Source organism: Mytilus californianus, unplaced genomic scaffold, assembly GCF_021869535.1.
Source record: "Mytilus californianus isolate M0D057914Y unplaced genomic scaffold, xbMytCali1.0.p SCAF_6, whole genome shotgun sequence".
In the NCBI taxonomy this organism is placed as follows: Eukaryota; Metazoa; Mollusca; class Bivalvia; order Mytilida; family Mytilidae; genus Mytilus; species Mytilus californianus.
This window is the reverse complement of record NW_026262712.1, coordinates 72,130,297-72,147,386: the sequence shown is the minus strand read 5'-3', so window position 1 is coordinate 72,147,386 and position 17,090 is coordinate 72,130,297. Positions and strand designations below refer to the sequence as shown.

The window sequence follows — 17,090 nt, the reverse complement described above, 5'->3', positions numbered from 1 at the left end:
AATCAAATAGAAATCATTCAAAATCACTCTCAGAAAAATTAAACAAGAAGTGCATAATGCTATTAAGTTTTGACAACTCTTCGAGATATTACAGAAACTGCGAATTGTTTGATTGATCAGGTGGAAGTATATACGGTGGGTGCTTATCCCAAAATAATTATGTGAAAATGGTCTGTGTCAAGTGATACGGTTAAGCATTCCAGTGAATGACTTACACATCACCATGGGATCCTTTGAGTACATCATACACTCCTATGTGTGTTAGAGGAGGTAATCCTTGGCTGATGTAAGACAAAAACAGACCGTTTGATGTGGCAACACTAGATAGTCCAGCTCCATTGGTACCTTTTATAGATACATAAACCTGAAATAAACAATCAAATTAAGTGTCAAAGTTTAAAAATAATCAATCTAGAATTTCTCAGTACAAAAATCTTGTGGGAGCCACTTCCTATATACAATTCATAGGACATGCTGAAATAGGTCACATTTTCCAGCTTGAAAATACGTAAATAGGAGGGGAAAACTTTCAGGTCAATAAAGTTCCCATTTTTTGTTAAATGAAAATGTTTGTGCTGTGTTTTTATTCACAAATTTTTCCAACTTTGGTATACCACTTTTCCAACACACCACCTGAAACCCAACCAACATGGGAAAAGGTATACATTTTTACCTATGCAATTTATGAAAAGGTATACATTTCTAAAATCTAAATGCTATGTTTTGCATGTATGTTATTTTGATAGTATATTTTCAAATGTTGAAATTAAAATACAACACTTAAAGCGTAAACTATGCAAAATTAACAAAAACAATGAATCATGACTGAGGGGCAAGGCAACATAATATCAATGGAAATGGATCAGCAAATGCTAATACAACTGCATAACAATACAATGTGTGGTTCCCCATAAACTGACACAACCACACACTTAACTATGGGAAAGTTTAAAAGTCAATAGACTGTGACTGAGGAGGCAGGGCCAAAAAAAAAAACAAAAAAAAACAGGCAACACTTTAGCCAAAAGAAAAAGATAAACAGACAAACGACAGTTCCAAAGCCCTTCAAGCAACACTCATGATTTTCAACACCACCTTTGATTTTTGAGAAAAAAAAGTGAAAAAATAACTCCTAGACAATAAGGTTCTTTATTTTCAAAATTTTATTTGTAATAAATTTCAAAGTATGAAGACCTAAATTGATAAATCAACTATAAATAGCTAAAATACTTTTTCAGAGCACCACCCTTAAAACTGTGATGACCCAATATTACTTTAACTAACCTTCCTCTGACCCATCAAGTCTAATCCTCCAATTGTGAAATACTTTACATCAATAGGAATGTCAAAGAATGGTTTAATCTGTCCACCACCAGGAGTAGTTCCTAAAGCTATCTGGTACCTATAAACAAATAAAAAAAAATATATTTAACATTTCCAAGTGATTTGAATTTGTTCATTGCTTTTTCATCTGACTGAGAGACTGTTCGAGAAGTTTATTCACAAAATTACAATCTGAAGAAAAGATATATCATCCTATATGGAAACTCCAAGCACCCAGTATTTTTCAGACTACTAAATGCTGCATGCTTGGCAAGAGGCAGATTATTTATCTATGACTTAAACTGGTCAGGGATCAAACTTACAAACTTCAGCATTAAAGATATAAATGCTATCTACCACAAAAGTGACACAGTTGCTGATATAAAACTTATATTATAGACAGGACCCAACTGGAAGCTCAGCGAGGCAGGGTGCATGCTACGTTTAAGGCACACTAATGCATATAATCCTACTGTCATTAAGAGTTTACTTAAATAATGTAGAGATCTTTTTTCGGATAGAAGAACCAATGTAGATAATAAAATCTTACCCCTCAATACCAGATTCTTCATCATAAAATGGCTGCCATGTTGCTGTTACCGAGGAGAGAGATTCTGAACAAGTAGCATCTAGAGCATCACATTCTACAAAACACAAAATATGTAAATTTTCAGTATGATATAATTTATCTAATCAAATGAAAGAGATATTTTCGTTTGATCTTTTTTGTATTTAAAGCACAATTTCAACAAAAAAATTGAATAAAAACTCTCCAACAATCACAAACACTGGGAAGCATCAATAAGTGTACTTTGACAGTATTTATAAGATCAAACTAAATCAATTATTTATTGGTGTAAAATCCTAATAATGGATTGTTACCAAGACATACATGAAGAAGAGGGCAGACCAAAAGAAAAAGCGATTTTTTGCTGTTTTATCGTCTTTTCTAAAAGATTACTTGTTAAGTTGCCAATTGTGATTGCTATAACTTGATACTATTTCTATACAAGTATCTGAGAAACTAACCTAAGTACTTAACCTTCATGTGACCTTCAATCAAAACAATTTACAAATCAATACTTGCCTTCATCATTAGAACAAATCTTTGCATTCATTCTGACAGTAGCTTCATTGTCTCTGACATCAATTCTGTAGGTTGTATGGAGGTCAACAACCTTGCCATATTTTGGTGGTGTTGTATCTATTGCAACAGGACCAGAGAAAGCATAGGTTTCCATGCCTACTGTGTTAATGGCTGTAACTGTCACATAGTAAGACTTTCCATGCTCTAACAAGCTATTTACACCTTTAAACAAAATAGATATCAGATATTAAAATACTACTTGTTTGAAATTTACTGTTAGCAAATGTGTGCTTGGATGGCACTACTTGAAAAGTGTAGTGGTGTAACATTAGAAAATATATAGGCTTCAGCCTGCTATCTAATCCATTTCAGTTATTTTCTATGAAAAAAAATAACTTCAAATGTTAGTGTAATCATGTATCAAGGCAAGTGTATTCGACTCAAATCTTCATCAACAAGGATTGCAAGTTTTCTTGGTGAAGGTCAGTGGTTCTCTACAGGCACTCCAGCTTCCTCTACAAATAAAAACTGGCTGCCACAAAATAGCCAATAATCCCCAAAAAATCAATCAATCATGTAGCTATATATGGGCATACTTATAATTTAGATCAAAGCATGAAAGCGCTGTAAAGGCAGTTAATTACAGGTTGTGTGTATTTTAAGTCCAGTTATATCATTATCTTGCATAGTACAGTGTACTTATCAGAGGTGGCTTTCAGTATTTAAGATTTAGAGTTCTCTAATGATATTGAATAAGTTTTATGAATGTCATATTCTGAGCACTATATGAAGGCGATTGTTCTCACTTGTTTATGAACTAGTGCATAATGTCCAGTTTGTACCTTTTTTATCTATGTTTATAGTCAAATTAGTTATCAAAGGTACCAGGATTATAATTTAATACGCCAGACGTGTGTTTCGTCTACATAAGACTCATCAGTGACGTTCAGATCAAAATAGTAACAAAGCCAAACAAGTACAAAGTTGAAGAGCATTGAGGACCCAAAATTCCAAAAAGTTGTGCCAAATACGGCTAAGGAAATCTATTCCTTGGATAAGAAAATCCTTAGTTTTTTCATTGGCAATCATAACACATCTCCTTATTTATATAATGATCTATATTCAACGACCTCAGGTACAAAAAAAATGTATGTAACTAAACTATGATGGGAAACCTTTGACTTCTTTCTTTATATAAACTTTTGATTTGGTACCATAGAACTATGTAGAGTAAATGTACATTGCAACATGTCAACTCTTTCAACTCCAAGCAAAATTATATTTCCAAGCATAAAGTAATTTATGAATGAAATAAAATGCTCCGCTGGGGCGCAGCTTGATACGACCGCAGAGGTCGAACCCTGAACAGTTGGGGCAAGTATGAACACAACATTCAAGCTTGATTCAGCACTGAATTTGGATTGTAATTAAATATTTGACACAGCATAGGTTTCTGACACAGAATGAAAGTGGTCTAAGATACTTAAAAAAATTTAATTTACCTATTCAAACCATATCATTATTATTTGCTTTTATATATAAATCAGAAATAACCAATTTAAAATGGAAAATTTTAAAGAAAAAAAAGGAAAAAGAATCCCCCCCAAATTTTTTGAACCCCCTTATGATTCATCACCCCAAAACTCAATCCCAGCCTTCCCTTTGTGGTATGGTACCTTGCAGTACAATTTCAGAGAGATCCATACACTTGAACACATGTTATTGTCTGGAAACTAGAAAAATGCTTGTTTTTTGGCCCCTTTTTGGTCCCAAATTCCTAAACGTTTAGGGCAATTACCCCCAAACTCAAACCCAGCTTTCCCTTTGTGATATGGAACCTTGTAGTACAATTTCATAAAGATCCATACACTTACACACAAGTTATTGCCATGAAACTAGAAAAATGCTTGTTTTTTGCCCCTTTTTGGCCCCCAATTCCTAAAATTTGGAGGCAATTACCCCCAAAATCAATCCCAGCATTCCCTTTGTGATATGGAACCATGTGATACAATGTCAGAGAGATCCATAGACTTACACACAAGTTAATGTCATGAAACTAGAAAAATGCTTGTTTTTTGCCCCTTTTTTGCCCCTAATCCCTAAAATTTTGAGGCAATTACCTCCAAAATCAATCCCAGCATTCCCTTTGTGGTATGGTACCTTGCAGTACAATTTCAGAGAGATCCATACACTTGAACACAAGTTATTGTCTGGAAACTAGAAAAATGCTTATTTTTGGCCCCTTATTCCTAAACTTTTTGGGCAATTACCCCCAAACTCAATTCCAGCTTTCCCTTTGTGATATGGAACCTTGTAGTATAATTTCATAAAGATCCATACACTTACACACAAGTTATTGCCATGAAACTAGAAAAATGCTTGTTTTTTGCCCCCTAATTCCTAAAATTTGGAGGCAATTACCCCCAAATTCAATCCCAGCATTCCCTTTGTGATATGGAACCTTGTGATACAATGTCAGAGAGATCCATAGACTTGCACACTCGTTATTGTCATGAAACTAGAAAAATGCTTGTTTTTTGCCCCTTTTTGGCCCCTAATTCCTAAAATTTGGAGGCAATTACCCCCAAAAATCAATCCCAGCATTCCCTTTGTGATATGGAACCTTGTGAGATCCATACACTTACACACAAGTTATGTCTGGAAGTTACAAAAATGCTTATTTTTGGCCCCTAATTCCTTAACTGTTGGTACCATAACCCCCAAAATCAATCCCCACTTTCCTTTTGTGGTATTGAACCTTATTTTAAAATTTCATTGAGATCCATTCACTTAAACTAAAGTTAGAGTGCGAAAACTAATATGTCTTTGGATGACAACGACGACAACGTCATACCAATATACGACCACAAAATTTTTTTGCAGTCGTATAAAAAGGAGTTCTTAATTAAGAAATAAACTGATTCGCTGAGCGCAGCTGGATACACCCGCAGAGGTACTACCCTGAACAGCTGGGGCAAAAATGGACACAATATTCAAGCTTTATACAGGTCTGAATTTGGATTGTAATTAAATATTTGACATATTATAGTTTCTGAATAAATGTAGTCAATGAACTTGAAATCGGTTATATGAATTGAATTTATATTCAATTAAAGATTTCTTGCTGTTGTGCAATACACTGTGCTGTTGTGCAATACTTAATAAATCTGTTGCCAGACTATAAACAAATAAAGTTCAATTTCTTCTCAATGTCATATTTGAAATTTATGAAAATCAATAGGGAGATTACATCAATAGCTACAAAATGTATAAATAATTCACCAAAGTTTCATGTGAACTGCTTAAAGCATTTTTAAGTTGTTGTCCAAAAACTGGAAAATCCCCCCTTTTTTAATGAATAAAACCCCATAACTCAGAAATGTAAAATCTAAAATTTATAAAATTCTAAAGGGAGCTTACGGATTGATAATTTAGTCTTAGATGCAAGATTTTTTTATCAGTTGTTAGTGGTTTTGAACTAGCTGTCAGTAACTGCGAGTACTCTCAGATTTGTACTTAGTGTCTTTTTGTTGTTTGGATGTACAACTACCCGACCACGTCCACTTGTATTTGTATTTATCCATCTGATGAGTTTAGCCTCTTTCAACTGATTTTTATAGTTCTTTCTTATATTGTACTGTTACACCACTGTCCCAGGTTAGGGGGAGGGTTGGGATCCCGCTAACATGTTTAAGCCCGCCACATTCTGTATGTACATGTATGTGCCTGTCCCAAGTCAGGAGCCTATAAAAGTGTAATTCAGTGGTTGTCGTTTGTTTATGTGTTGCATATTTGTTATATTTGTTCATTTTTTTACATAAAATAGGCCGTTAGTTTTCTTGTTTGAATTGTTTTATATTGTCATTTCTGGGCCTTTTATACATTGTAGCTGACTGTGCGGTATGGGCTTTGCTCATTGTTGAAGGCCATACTGTGACCTATAGCTGTTAATTTCTGTGTCATTTGGTCTCTTGTGCATGTGTGGAGAGTTGTCTCATTGGCAATCATACCACATCTTCTTTTTTATATTTACATCAACAGATATAAAAAATTCACCAAAGTCAAGGTGAGACAACAAAACTTAGTTGTAAGATCTCTGAAATTTTTTACAGGGTACAAGTTTTTCTCATTGTTGGAGATTGTACGGTGACAGTAACACCTGTAACTGCTTAAACCCATTTCTTATGCACTTTAGTTTGATAAACTCACTGAATATCATACCACATCTCCTTATTTTTATATGCATTACAATTTACATGTGCATGTAATTGTAAATATATATATATCAGAACAAAATTCATTGCGTCACTTTTATTTATGCATCCTTTGGCACAATACAAGTTCTAAAATTACACAACATAAAACAACTAAATGTTATTTCAGATGAAAGTTTTGTTTCAGTTCCATTCATAGGATTTATTAGAATTTTGTATGTTTTGCCAAGTCCAATAATTCGCTCTATGTGACATAGAGACATAGTTGACTAAACCACCAGGTGTCGAATATTCAAGAATTTTCAGTGTTTCTGTTTTTATTTGATGAAAAGGTTGCCTGAGCTCTAGGAGCTTTAGGTTTTATCACGGGATATTCTGTGCCGTCAATAATAATCCAAGTTGTAGGAAACTTTAATTTGAAGTTGGATGGTGAAAAATACCTGACTAAACCACTAGATGGCCAAGTGTTAGCCTCACACCACTGTTTAGACATAAAAACAATCCATGTATACACAATATTCTTAACACTAGATTCAATCTAGAATCTAGACAGTTCAAAGTTGGTTGTATGATGCCTCAATTTCATCAAAGTCATAAAAAAACTGATTTTCAACTGACACCCTATCAATTTGAAAATATATGTATCTCAAACAATGTGCTGCTGGACCAAGTGTGGTCAAAACAAATAAAAATTTAGTATACAACTCTAAACCGGTATAAAAATGCATGGCTGTGTCACATGTCTTCATTTCAAAATTCTCTGCTGAAAACATAGGCATTGATGGTGTTTGCGTAATTCCATCTGTAAAGCTCAACATTAGATCGGCAGTTGGTGGTGGACAGTCATAAATCCTTTCTGCAGTATGAATGACTTCTTCAGGAAAACCAACTTTACAATCAAAACTTTCCTCTAGATTTCTACTACAATATTCATCAAGTTTAGTTCTTTTGTTTTCACAGGAAACTGCCCTGATTTTTCTTTTTGCGGACGATTCAGTCTCTTGCTTGGTCCAGGAAAATAGGCTGGGAATTGCAGTAGACTTAAGTCTCTGTATGGTGGGTTTGCGCCCTGAAAAAGGTTATAAAACATTAGATTTTTTATAATTAAATGAACTTCCATTAGCAATGTATACTTTGTACTACCTGGCGAAATATTAACTAGATTTATTCATTAGAATCTGGATAAAACTATGTTTGCCTGATTCAATGTATGTTATGTAAATCCAAAGGACAAACAATGAGAGACTTATGCAACAAACGTACATTGTTTATACCTAAATAACTATAATATAGATGAGAGCATGTCATTGTTTTGTTCCTGTTAACATTGTCATTGATATTTTTCAAGAAAGTCTATGAGGCATAGCTTATGCATTCCTGTCATTACTACATTAGCATAATTACTGCTAAAATAATTCTCAGTATGATATACCTCTTGTAAGAAATCATTATAATTGTAGCAATCACCAAAAAATCTCAAACAGATCACATTGAATCGTAATCCAAAAAATTATGACGTCTTGAATTACCCACCCCCTTTTATTCTAAAACGATAATTGCGGTTGTAAACAGACTTTGGTTTATTCGCATGGAGATTACATATATAACTATATATTTCACAAAGAAAATAGAGTTTTACCATGAATAGTTTCCTGCACGTAGTCTTTTTCAGTAAAACGTGCCTTGCAAACAACAGCTGATTGAGATGGACTCCACGATATCATCGTGTTCTCGTCCAATCTGCGTATGGGCCATGGCGTTGATCCAACTTTTCCTTCTTTTTAAGTCATTTGGAAATGCATGTCCTCCTCTTAAATGACATCCAGGTACACAACAACAAGTACTTGGCATCGTTAATTAAAAATATAACTGAAATAGTTGCACAGTGCAGAAACCGGAAGAAGAGGAACAGGATCCGCTACCACGGCGCCACCTATTCAGGAACGATAATTTGCTACTTTATATAACTGAGAAAATAACGTTAGACGGGTTCACGTGCATAAACAGAAATGCGCTTTAAATTGTATAATATAATTCATGTTCAGTCGACCTTTAATTATTATATCAACGACTGAAATGATTTATAAACATCTAGATTGCAGATAACACTCGAAATTAACCCGAGCTCTTTCCACATGGAATTCAAATAATTCTAGTTTGTCAATCGGTTGACTGCTTATAATGCAAAATACTAATATATCAAAAGTTTTTAAAACTAACAAAACACAATGATCGTTTCTCTATTTCCCAATGTAAATGAAATGAAACAAAAAACATTTTATATCGCAATAAGAAGAGGAGAGAATTCAACATTTCCGGATCTACTTGGAGTCTAATGACCCCCCACGTAGATAAGTTGGATATCGCGGAAGGAAGGATTAACCCGGCAACTAGAAAGGCATTAAAGCACTGCCTTTAAAAAACTTTCTTAATAAAAGACAATCATTTATATATAAATATAAAATATTAAATATATGAAGTGAATTTAGTCAAAATTACATTACAAAATCTGCTAAAATCAAAAACAAAAAGTTCTTTATTGAAACTGATTTTGATATGCTTAACTTTCTTTGCTTTATTCCATCAAGATTAACTTGGATTATCCCAACCCCTATTCTTAACAGACTTAAATCCTATAAACTTCATACACTGTTAAAAAATGTGGCATGTATGTGACTTTGTATGGATATGACAGAAATGCTTATTTACTTCTAGTTCAAATTTATTCCTTCATGTTGAATGTTTACAGAGTACAGACTTGTGTGCATAAAGACATTTCATTTTATTCAATTCCAAATGTCAGGATATCTTATGACCTTATCATTCAAGCTTTCTACATGGAGTAAAACTTTACCTTGTATAGAATACAGACTTGTATATCCCGACACTTCATGACCAGCCAAGATATCATTTGAACCCTGTGATGACCCCATAGAAATGTTGAAGTTCTCTATTGGACTTTCATTGTCTAAGAACCCTGTCCATTTACAATGAATTGGCATTTCAAGCTGAAACAGAAAATAAAGCATTACATGAAGGTATTCTTTATAGATGAGTTGATAAATTTAAAAATCTAAACAATTACATAACAAGCATTCTGAGAGTATTGCATGGCAATACATAGTCCCCTACCGGTTAAAAATTAATTGTACTGGAACAAAATGCTAACTTGATCTTTAACTTGTCATGGTGTAAACTATATAACAAATATCAAGTCAATATCTTCAAGCATGACGAAAAAAAGTGCGGAAAATGATAATTTAAGTGAATTTTCTAAGTCCAAGGACCATAACTCTGCAAAAAATCATCAAACCGAAACAAAATTCAAACTTGGTCTGTAACTTGGTCATGATAAAACTATATACCAATTATCAAATCAATATCTTCAAGCATGACGAAAAAAAGTGTGGAAAACTGATTATTTGAGTGAATTTTCTAAGTCCAAGGACCATAACTCTGCACGAAATCATCAGACCGGAACAAAATTCGAACTTGATCTGTAACTTGTCATGATAAAACAATGTACCAATTATTAAATCAATATATCTTCAAGAATGACGAAAAAAAGTGTGGAAAACTGAATATTTGAGTGAATTTTCTAAGTCCAAGGACCATAACTCTGCACAAAATTATCAGGCCGGAACAAAATTCGAAATTGATCTGTAACTTGTCATGATAAAACAATATACCAAATATCAAATCAATATCTTCAAGCCTGAAGAAAAAAAGTGGAAAACTGATTTGCCGGACTGACAGAAGGACAGACAGAAGGACAGACAGACAAGCAGACAGAAAGACGGACGGAGTGCAAACCTAAAGTCCCCTTCGACTTCGTCGGTAGGGGACTAATAAAACTCATCATTCTCTTCTTTTGTAATGGCCAGAAACATCCCTGACTTTTAATTTCTTAATTTAGAAAACAAAAATGATAAATTTTCAACAATAAACGATTAATTTATTCATTTATCAAATAAGAAATCCTTTTATTCATAGACATATCTTGAACTTTATTCTTTTATTTCAAACACAAGAATTTTACACCTTTTTGGAAATGGATTAAAATGAGTAAGGACAGTACATGAAGTAGACTTTTTTCTCTTTTACTGACATTTTGACTTATGTAGAGTTAACAAATTGAATGCATGGTACAACACAAAAGACAGAGTTAATAACTTACACCAACATATTCTGGGCACTCTACAACACCAGCCCCTGGAGGTGTTGTGTCAATGATTACTCCACCAGACATACTCTGGCTGATCAATCCAGCTTTGTTTTCTGCCCAGATATTTATAATATTGGGTTTTCCTGAAAATATGTTTAAAATGATACAACATGAATTGAAAGACGTCAATAGACAAGACAACATTACATGTAAATAAGAATTCTGAGAGTATTGCATGGCAATACATAGTCCCCTACCGGTTAAAAATTATTGGACTGGAACAATATGCTAACTTGATCTATAGCTTGTCATGGTGTAAACTATATAACAAATATCAAGTCAATATCTTCAAGCATGATGACAAAAAGTGTGGAAAACTCATTATTTAAGTGAATTTTCTCAGTCCAAGGAACATAACTCTGCACAAAATCATCAGACCGGAACAAAATTCTAACTTGATCTGTAACTTGTCATGATAAAACTATATACCAATTATCCAATCAATATCTTCAAGCATGACGAAAAAAAGTGTGGAAAACTGATTATTTGAGTGAATTTTCTAAGTCCAAGGACCATAACTCTGCGAAAAATCATGAGACTGGAACAAAATTCGAACTTGATCTGTAACTTGTCATGATAAAACAATATCCCAAATATCAAATCAATATCTTCAAGCACAAAGAAAAAAAGTGTGGAAAACTGATTTGCGGGACTGACGGATGGACACAGACAGACAGACAGACGGAGTGCAAACCTAAAGTCCCCTACCGCCGAAGTCGGTAGGGGACTAATAAGATACAGTCATTCAGGTCGCAAATTAAACATGATTTCAGTGAACATAACAATTAAATTTCTACTTGAATTTGATTTCATCTCAAACAACCACAAACTTATGAATGCAAATGTATAAGCTTTTGAAAATATCTACATAAAAAGAAACCAAGAATCTCTCCCCTTCATTATATTTCTATGTTCATTTAACCATGGAATTAGAGTCAAACCCTAATTTGGGATATAATCTAAATAGTTCATATCATAATGAAAATGTGTTGTAAGTTTCAAGTTGGTGTTACAACTATATGGTCTACTACCTTAAGTAAAAACTTTAACCTGGGAATGTATTGACTTCACAAAAAGTTCACATCATATTGAACATATGTACTAAGTTTCAAGTTTCAAGTTAAAGTGCCCACAACGTCATGGTAAACTACCTTAACCAAAAACTTTAACCTGATAAGGGACTGACAGACAGATGGACTAGCATAGACCAGAAAATATAATATCCTTTTACTATCACAGGCAAGGCATGAAAAAGAAAAAATCAAATTCTTAAAAAAACTCCTTCCATCCCTTCAACTCTATTTAAATTAGGCAAAAGTCATCCCTTTCTTGCACTTTGAACTTTCTTTTCATTATTAAACATGTCTTTACATAAGTTTCTTTTTGCCAGAAAATTACTGAGTACTAAGGTTATATAGGTTAGCTAAAAAGTTCAATAGAAAAACTATAAGGCATTAATCTGACAAACTGTTACCTTATCCCTAAAACACTATTCAGATCTAATGTTCAAAGCACAGCTGTAATATATAATCCTTGTATGAAATTTCATTGAAATCTGTCAAGTAATTTCAAACAATTCAAATGTAAAATAAAATTGATATAAGCCAAGAAGATACCTGTGTATATTTTGCAGGGCAACAACTGTAGTAGAAGATACATGCTGTATAAATCTCAATTTATTCAAAATTTTAATAAACTTTTATTATCATTTAGATCTTGACATATTGTAAAGACCAGCTGGTAAAGACACCTGTCTATTGTTGAAAACTGTATGTTACTCTCTAGATGTCTCTTGGTAAATTTTTGTCATTGGGTTACTGTCTCATTGAGGTGTACTCCACATCTTTATTTATTTCTGATGTATCTCCAGTTAGTCTTGAACTAACCTGTTAAGTCAGGAGTAACTAATGCCAGGGGAAGTTCACTGAGGAGTACAGATGAAACATCCACCTCTTTCCTAGGTGAAACATCTTCAGCATAGGGATAAGTTCCTACAGAGTACCAAGCCCTCTCAATACCACTCTCAGTGTCATTGTAATGCCACATAGCAGACAGGGAATCAGCTGATTTCTGGTAAACAGATCCTCCTGATTGTATATTGTTGTCAGATGATGTTAGGCCTGTCAATCTAATATTCAAAAACAATATTAGTGAGATCAATGTATGTATGGTAAATGAATAATGAACATTATAAAACTAAGGAAATGTGAAAGATTGCCAATGATACAAATATCCACCAGAGTTCAGACGAAGTGGATGTAAGCATCTATAGGCACCTGTATGGCCTTTAACAATGAGTAAAACGCATACCGTATATATATATCGGCTATAAAAGGTCCCAACATGAACAATGTACAACATTTTAAATGAGAAAATTAACAGCCTAATTTATAACAAAACAATTTTAAGAAAAACAAATATGACAGATATGAACCGACGACTACCAACATTATGATGGATGATGAATACATTTGAAAAATGGAAATCTATACAGACAGAATATCGATGTCATATATAATTTGTTTATTCCAAAGAAATATCAGCTACATATTACTTTGTAAACAAGTCATAGGACAGGACGTTTCATATCAGCAGGCTGAAACTTTTGAGCTTGATTACAGGTACTTAAAAAGGTGCAATTTTCTCTATAATTATCTTTCTTTTCTTCACAGATCTTGAATATAAAAATAAGAAGATGTGGCAGGATTATCAATGAGAAAACTCTCCAAGAGAGACTAATAGGTGTCATACCACCATTGTTTTTCCCCTATTAGTCTTTGTTAAATTTGCACTTTTTAAAAAATTGTGCAGAATTTATCTTTGTTTCGAATAAAGAAATACTGGGCATGAGTAAAGTTTTATCCTGTCCAGTACTACAGACAAAATTTCATGTAACATTTCATTGCCTATAAGATAATAACCATCACTGGAAGTAACCAATCAAATTTTCACCCCTTTTTTTCCTGTGTACAAGCTTTAGTAACCAAGTAACCTCAAGTTTCCAAAATATTTTATAGAAACACCAAATTAAAAAAAAGTGGTGCTTTGAAACACCCAAGATATATGTTTATGACTCAGAAATTTTTTACTGCAATGAAATGTAGGAGCAATTTCCTACAACTGTCAAATTCAAGGGAATATTTTTTTTCGACCCTTTTTCATATGCAACTGGATGTGATGTACTATGATTTGGTGATATTACACCCAAATGGTGTAGTTTATTACTAATAAATTATATTTTCGACTTTCTAGATTCATGGTGATGAAAAGCTTGACATAATGGATAGACACTTGTCAATTGTTTTTGTTTGTGTTATTGGGTTGCTGTCTCAATTATGTTCACTCACATCTCCTTTCTATCATGATATTTATAATATATATTTAGCCATAAAGGATTTGATGCATAATGTCTCAAGTATTAAATAGGAATTTTCAAAACATCATACACATAGTCTGCAGAATGTCAAAACAAGTAATAAATGAAGTAAACAAAATAAATACCTGTCAATTGATATTGTAGGAGGAGTTATATCGACAGTAAAGCCATCAGATGTAGCCTCAATTACATTTCCTGCATTGGTTATTCCCCTGATTGTAGTGTAGTATGTTGTCTCTGGTTCTAGAGGGAGAGTTATCTGAGCATACCCAGAACTGGTTACTCCTGAAAGTTATTATTTTTTTAATGTGAAGATTTGTTATTGTATGTTACTCCTGAAAGCCATACTCAGCAATTAGAATAATAAAATGTTAAAACTGGTCTGCTCAGAGACAGAATAATGTGTATGGGATGGGTGAGATGTCTTCCTGCTGACTGTTCATTTTTCTAAAATTCTCCGTTGATAGATAAATTATTAAGAAACTAAGATTCCAACTCCTTCAGGCAAAGTTAACCTTAGATGAATTTGGCTATTCTCTTTTATGTTCCATGTGGTCATATAGCTACTCTCCTTTTCAGGTATTTATATATCCTGAGCTTTCAATTTTTTGAGTTTTAGAGTTCCTGATAAAAATAAATCCAGAAAAAACACTTCAGACCCCCCAAATCTATAAAGTGTTGCCACTTTAAAAATTTGACAAAGAACTATCAAGTTATTTTCTTAAAAATGAGTGTTATATTTTATGCTTGGTGTTGAGCACTTACCCATCACAGACACTAGTATTTAAGAAATAATTCATAGAAAGATTTTACTGTAGTAACATTATCTACATTATCAAAGATATAACAAAATTGGTTTCTTCTAATTTTACAGACTGTAAAAACTTATCAATTAAATGAATCACCAAAGTTGTCCAAATTCTAAATAAGGGAATAATAATATATACCACTAAAAGACAAGACCAAATCATTTTTATTACATCCAATCTTACCATCTCCTTTCACATCCTTCTCTTCATTATGGATGATTCCATGTGGCATGAATGGTTGGACTTCCTCCCCTCCCTGTGTAGTCCCAACAGCCCATTCATAGGCCATAACACCATGAAGGTGGCTCTCAAACCCTGTATACTGTACACTGACTGTTGACATGTCTGACTGGTAGTCAAGGTCGTCACCAATATCTGACATAATTGGAATTTCTGTTCTGTCTGCTCCATCAATCACTATACCTGTATAATAGTAAATATAAAATAAATATTTATCCCTACTTAAAATAATTATAATTATAAACTGGATCCATGCAATTTCACAAACTTTTGGACTGTTATTTTTAAAGAGTGACTATCATGATGTCAAAAGACCAAAAGTTTAACTTTTCAACAATATGAATAAAAGGAGGTGTGGGTATATGTCAAAGCGTTACCTAGTATATCATTTGTCATTATCTCATGAATGTATCTCATGAATTTGCTCTTTCATGTAGTGAGTGCTTCTTCATTTAATAAAGCCAAAACTACAAAATTGTAATTAATGTCAGCTCATGTGCACTCTGTCCTTCTTCAACTTATAATAAATCTATACTATTGCCCTGTTGATATTTTCTTACTTTAAAGTATTTATGAACACAGAACAACAATGAAATGGCAAAAGTTAATACCAGTCCTATGATTAAAGGGAGCTAACAAATGTTGAGATTTATTACCTGGTTCATCTTCATCAACTACCATGATAGGTGTAGATATGACGGGATCACTCTCTAGACCAGCTCCATTGATAGCCTTCAGACTGACATAGTACACTGGATAATGAGCTGTCTCATTACTGACAGTCAATGTCAAACCTTTAATGTATATATCTGTATCTGTTCCATAATCTTTCCATGATGAAATGTCTGTCCCTCCTGTAGTACACAAAAATCCGAGGAAATTATTGATAATTGAACTTCTGTTTATCAACAAATTTGCACATACTCAATTCATAGTTTCAAAGTCAGTTTAATAAGCTTATCACTATATAACCATTAATTCTATTTCTGATACATTTACCTATGGTGGGCCATGATACTTAATTTACCTATTAAATGATTATCAAATATATTTATCTGTTGCATACATTTGATTAGACTTACTGTCAAGTCATTCATATTAACGGTGAAAAATAAAAATTAACACCAATTATGGCATGAAGTATTTAGATCTGAACCCCACATTATGAAGTAACTAAGCGCCTTTCTAAGTTATTCCAATTTGCACTTAATAAATCAAATTTGTAAAACTCTGAAGCCAAACCTCAGTCAACTAGTGATGGCCTGCATCTTAAAAATCTTTGATGCCACTGGTATCTCCCTGGTTACACATGACAGAAATAGTACCTACCTTTAGTAGTACCCACAGCCACCTTGTAACCAACCACGCCAGACTGGTGATCATCTGCATCCCAAGCAGCTTTAATGCCACTGGTGTCAGCCTGCCACACATAACCATCAATATCTTCCTCATGTCCTTCAGATAGTGTACCAACTTTCAACCAATGCATCTACAAGTACAAGTATTCAATAATGTAATTATTGAGTTCTTAGAAATGTGTATCCTTAGTTTAATTGCCCTTTGTAATATGTATTAAGAACCAGGTTTATCAATAAATGCTCAAATGTAGAACACTAAAATTGGGAGCCTTAATGGCTGAGTGGTCTAGGCAGTTGATATGTTAGCATGTACAGGTTACCTTAGACTGCCATCACTATGGGAGGAGGTTCAAGACTTGCTATGGTCATTTGTAGAGATGGAAAGGTGTTTCATTATACATTGTTAGAGCACTTAGAAACATGACACATGTAAACACATGCATTGAAATCTACAGAAT

The 17,090-nt window shown here is 33.4% G+C and overlaps 2 protein-coding genes across 2 annotated transcripts in view; both read right to left on the bottom strand.

Annotated features, from left to right (window-relative positions):
• The window catches only part of LOC127706216 (uncharacterized), a 75,816-nt gene that overhangs the window by 31,478 nt on the left and 27,248 nt on the right, over window positions 1-17,090 (bottom strand). The window contains exons 23-33 of the mRNA XM_052210698.1: window positions 16,604-16,763; window positions 15,931-16,128; window positions 15,218-15,457; window positions 14,351-14,510; window positions 12,736-12,977; window positions 10,802-10,932; window positions 9,479-9,632; window positions 2,411-2,632; window positions 1,874-1,967; window positions 1,285-1,402; window positions 216-364 (exon numbers count right to left, since the gene is read on the bottom strand). Coding sequence (XP_052066658.1) covers window positions 216-364; window positions 1,285-1,402; window positions 1,874-1,967; window positions 2,411-2,632; window positions 9,479-9,632; window positions 10,802-10,932; window positions 12,736-12,977; window positions 14,351-14,510; window positions 15,218-15,457; window positions 15,931-16,128; window positions 16,604-16,763 — 1,868 coding nt within the window. The remainder of the gene's footprint in view (window positions 1-215; window positions 365-1,284; window positions 1,403-1,873; window positions 1,968-2,410; window positions 2,633-9,478; window positions 9,633-10,801; window positions 10,933-12,735; window positions 12,978-14,350; window positions 14,511-15,217; window positions 15,458-15,930; window positions 16,129-16,603; window positions 16,764-17,090) is intronic.
• LOC127706215 (uncharacterized) lies at window positions 6,707-8,684 on the bottom strand. The gene is made up of 2 exons (XM_052210697.1): window positions 8,264-8,684; window positions 6,707-7,693 (listed from the first exon to the last, which is right to left on the bottom strand). Exons 1-2 carry the CDS (start codon window positions 8,346-8,348, stop codon window positions 7,179-7,181), a joined length of 600 nt encoding a protein of 199 aa, XP_052066657.1. The 5' UTR covers window positions 8,349-8,684; the 3' UTR covers window positions 6,707-7,178.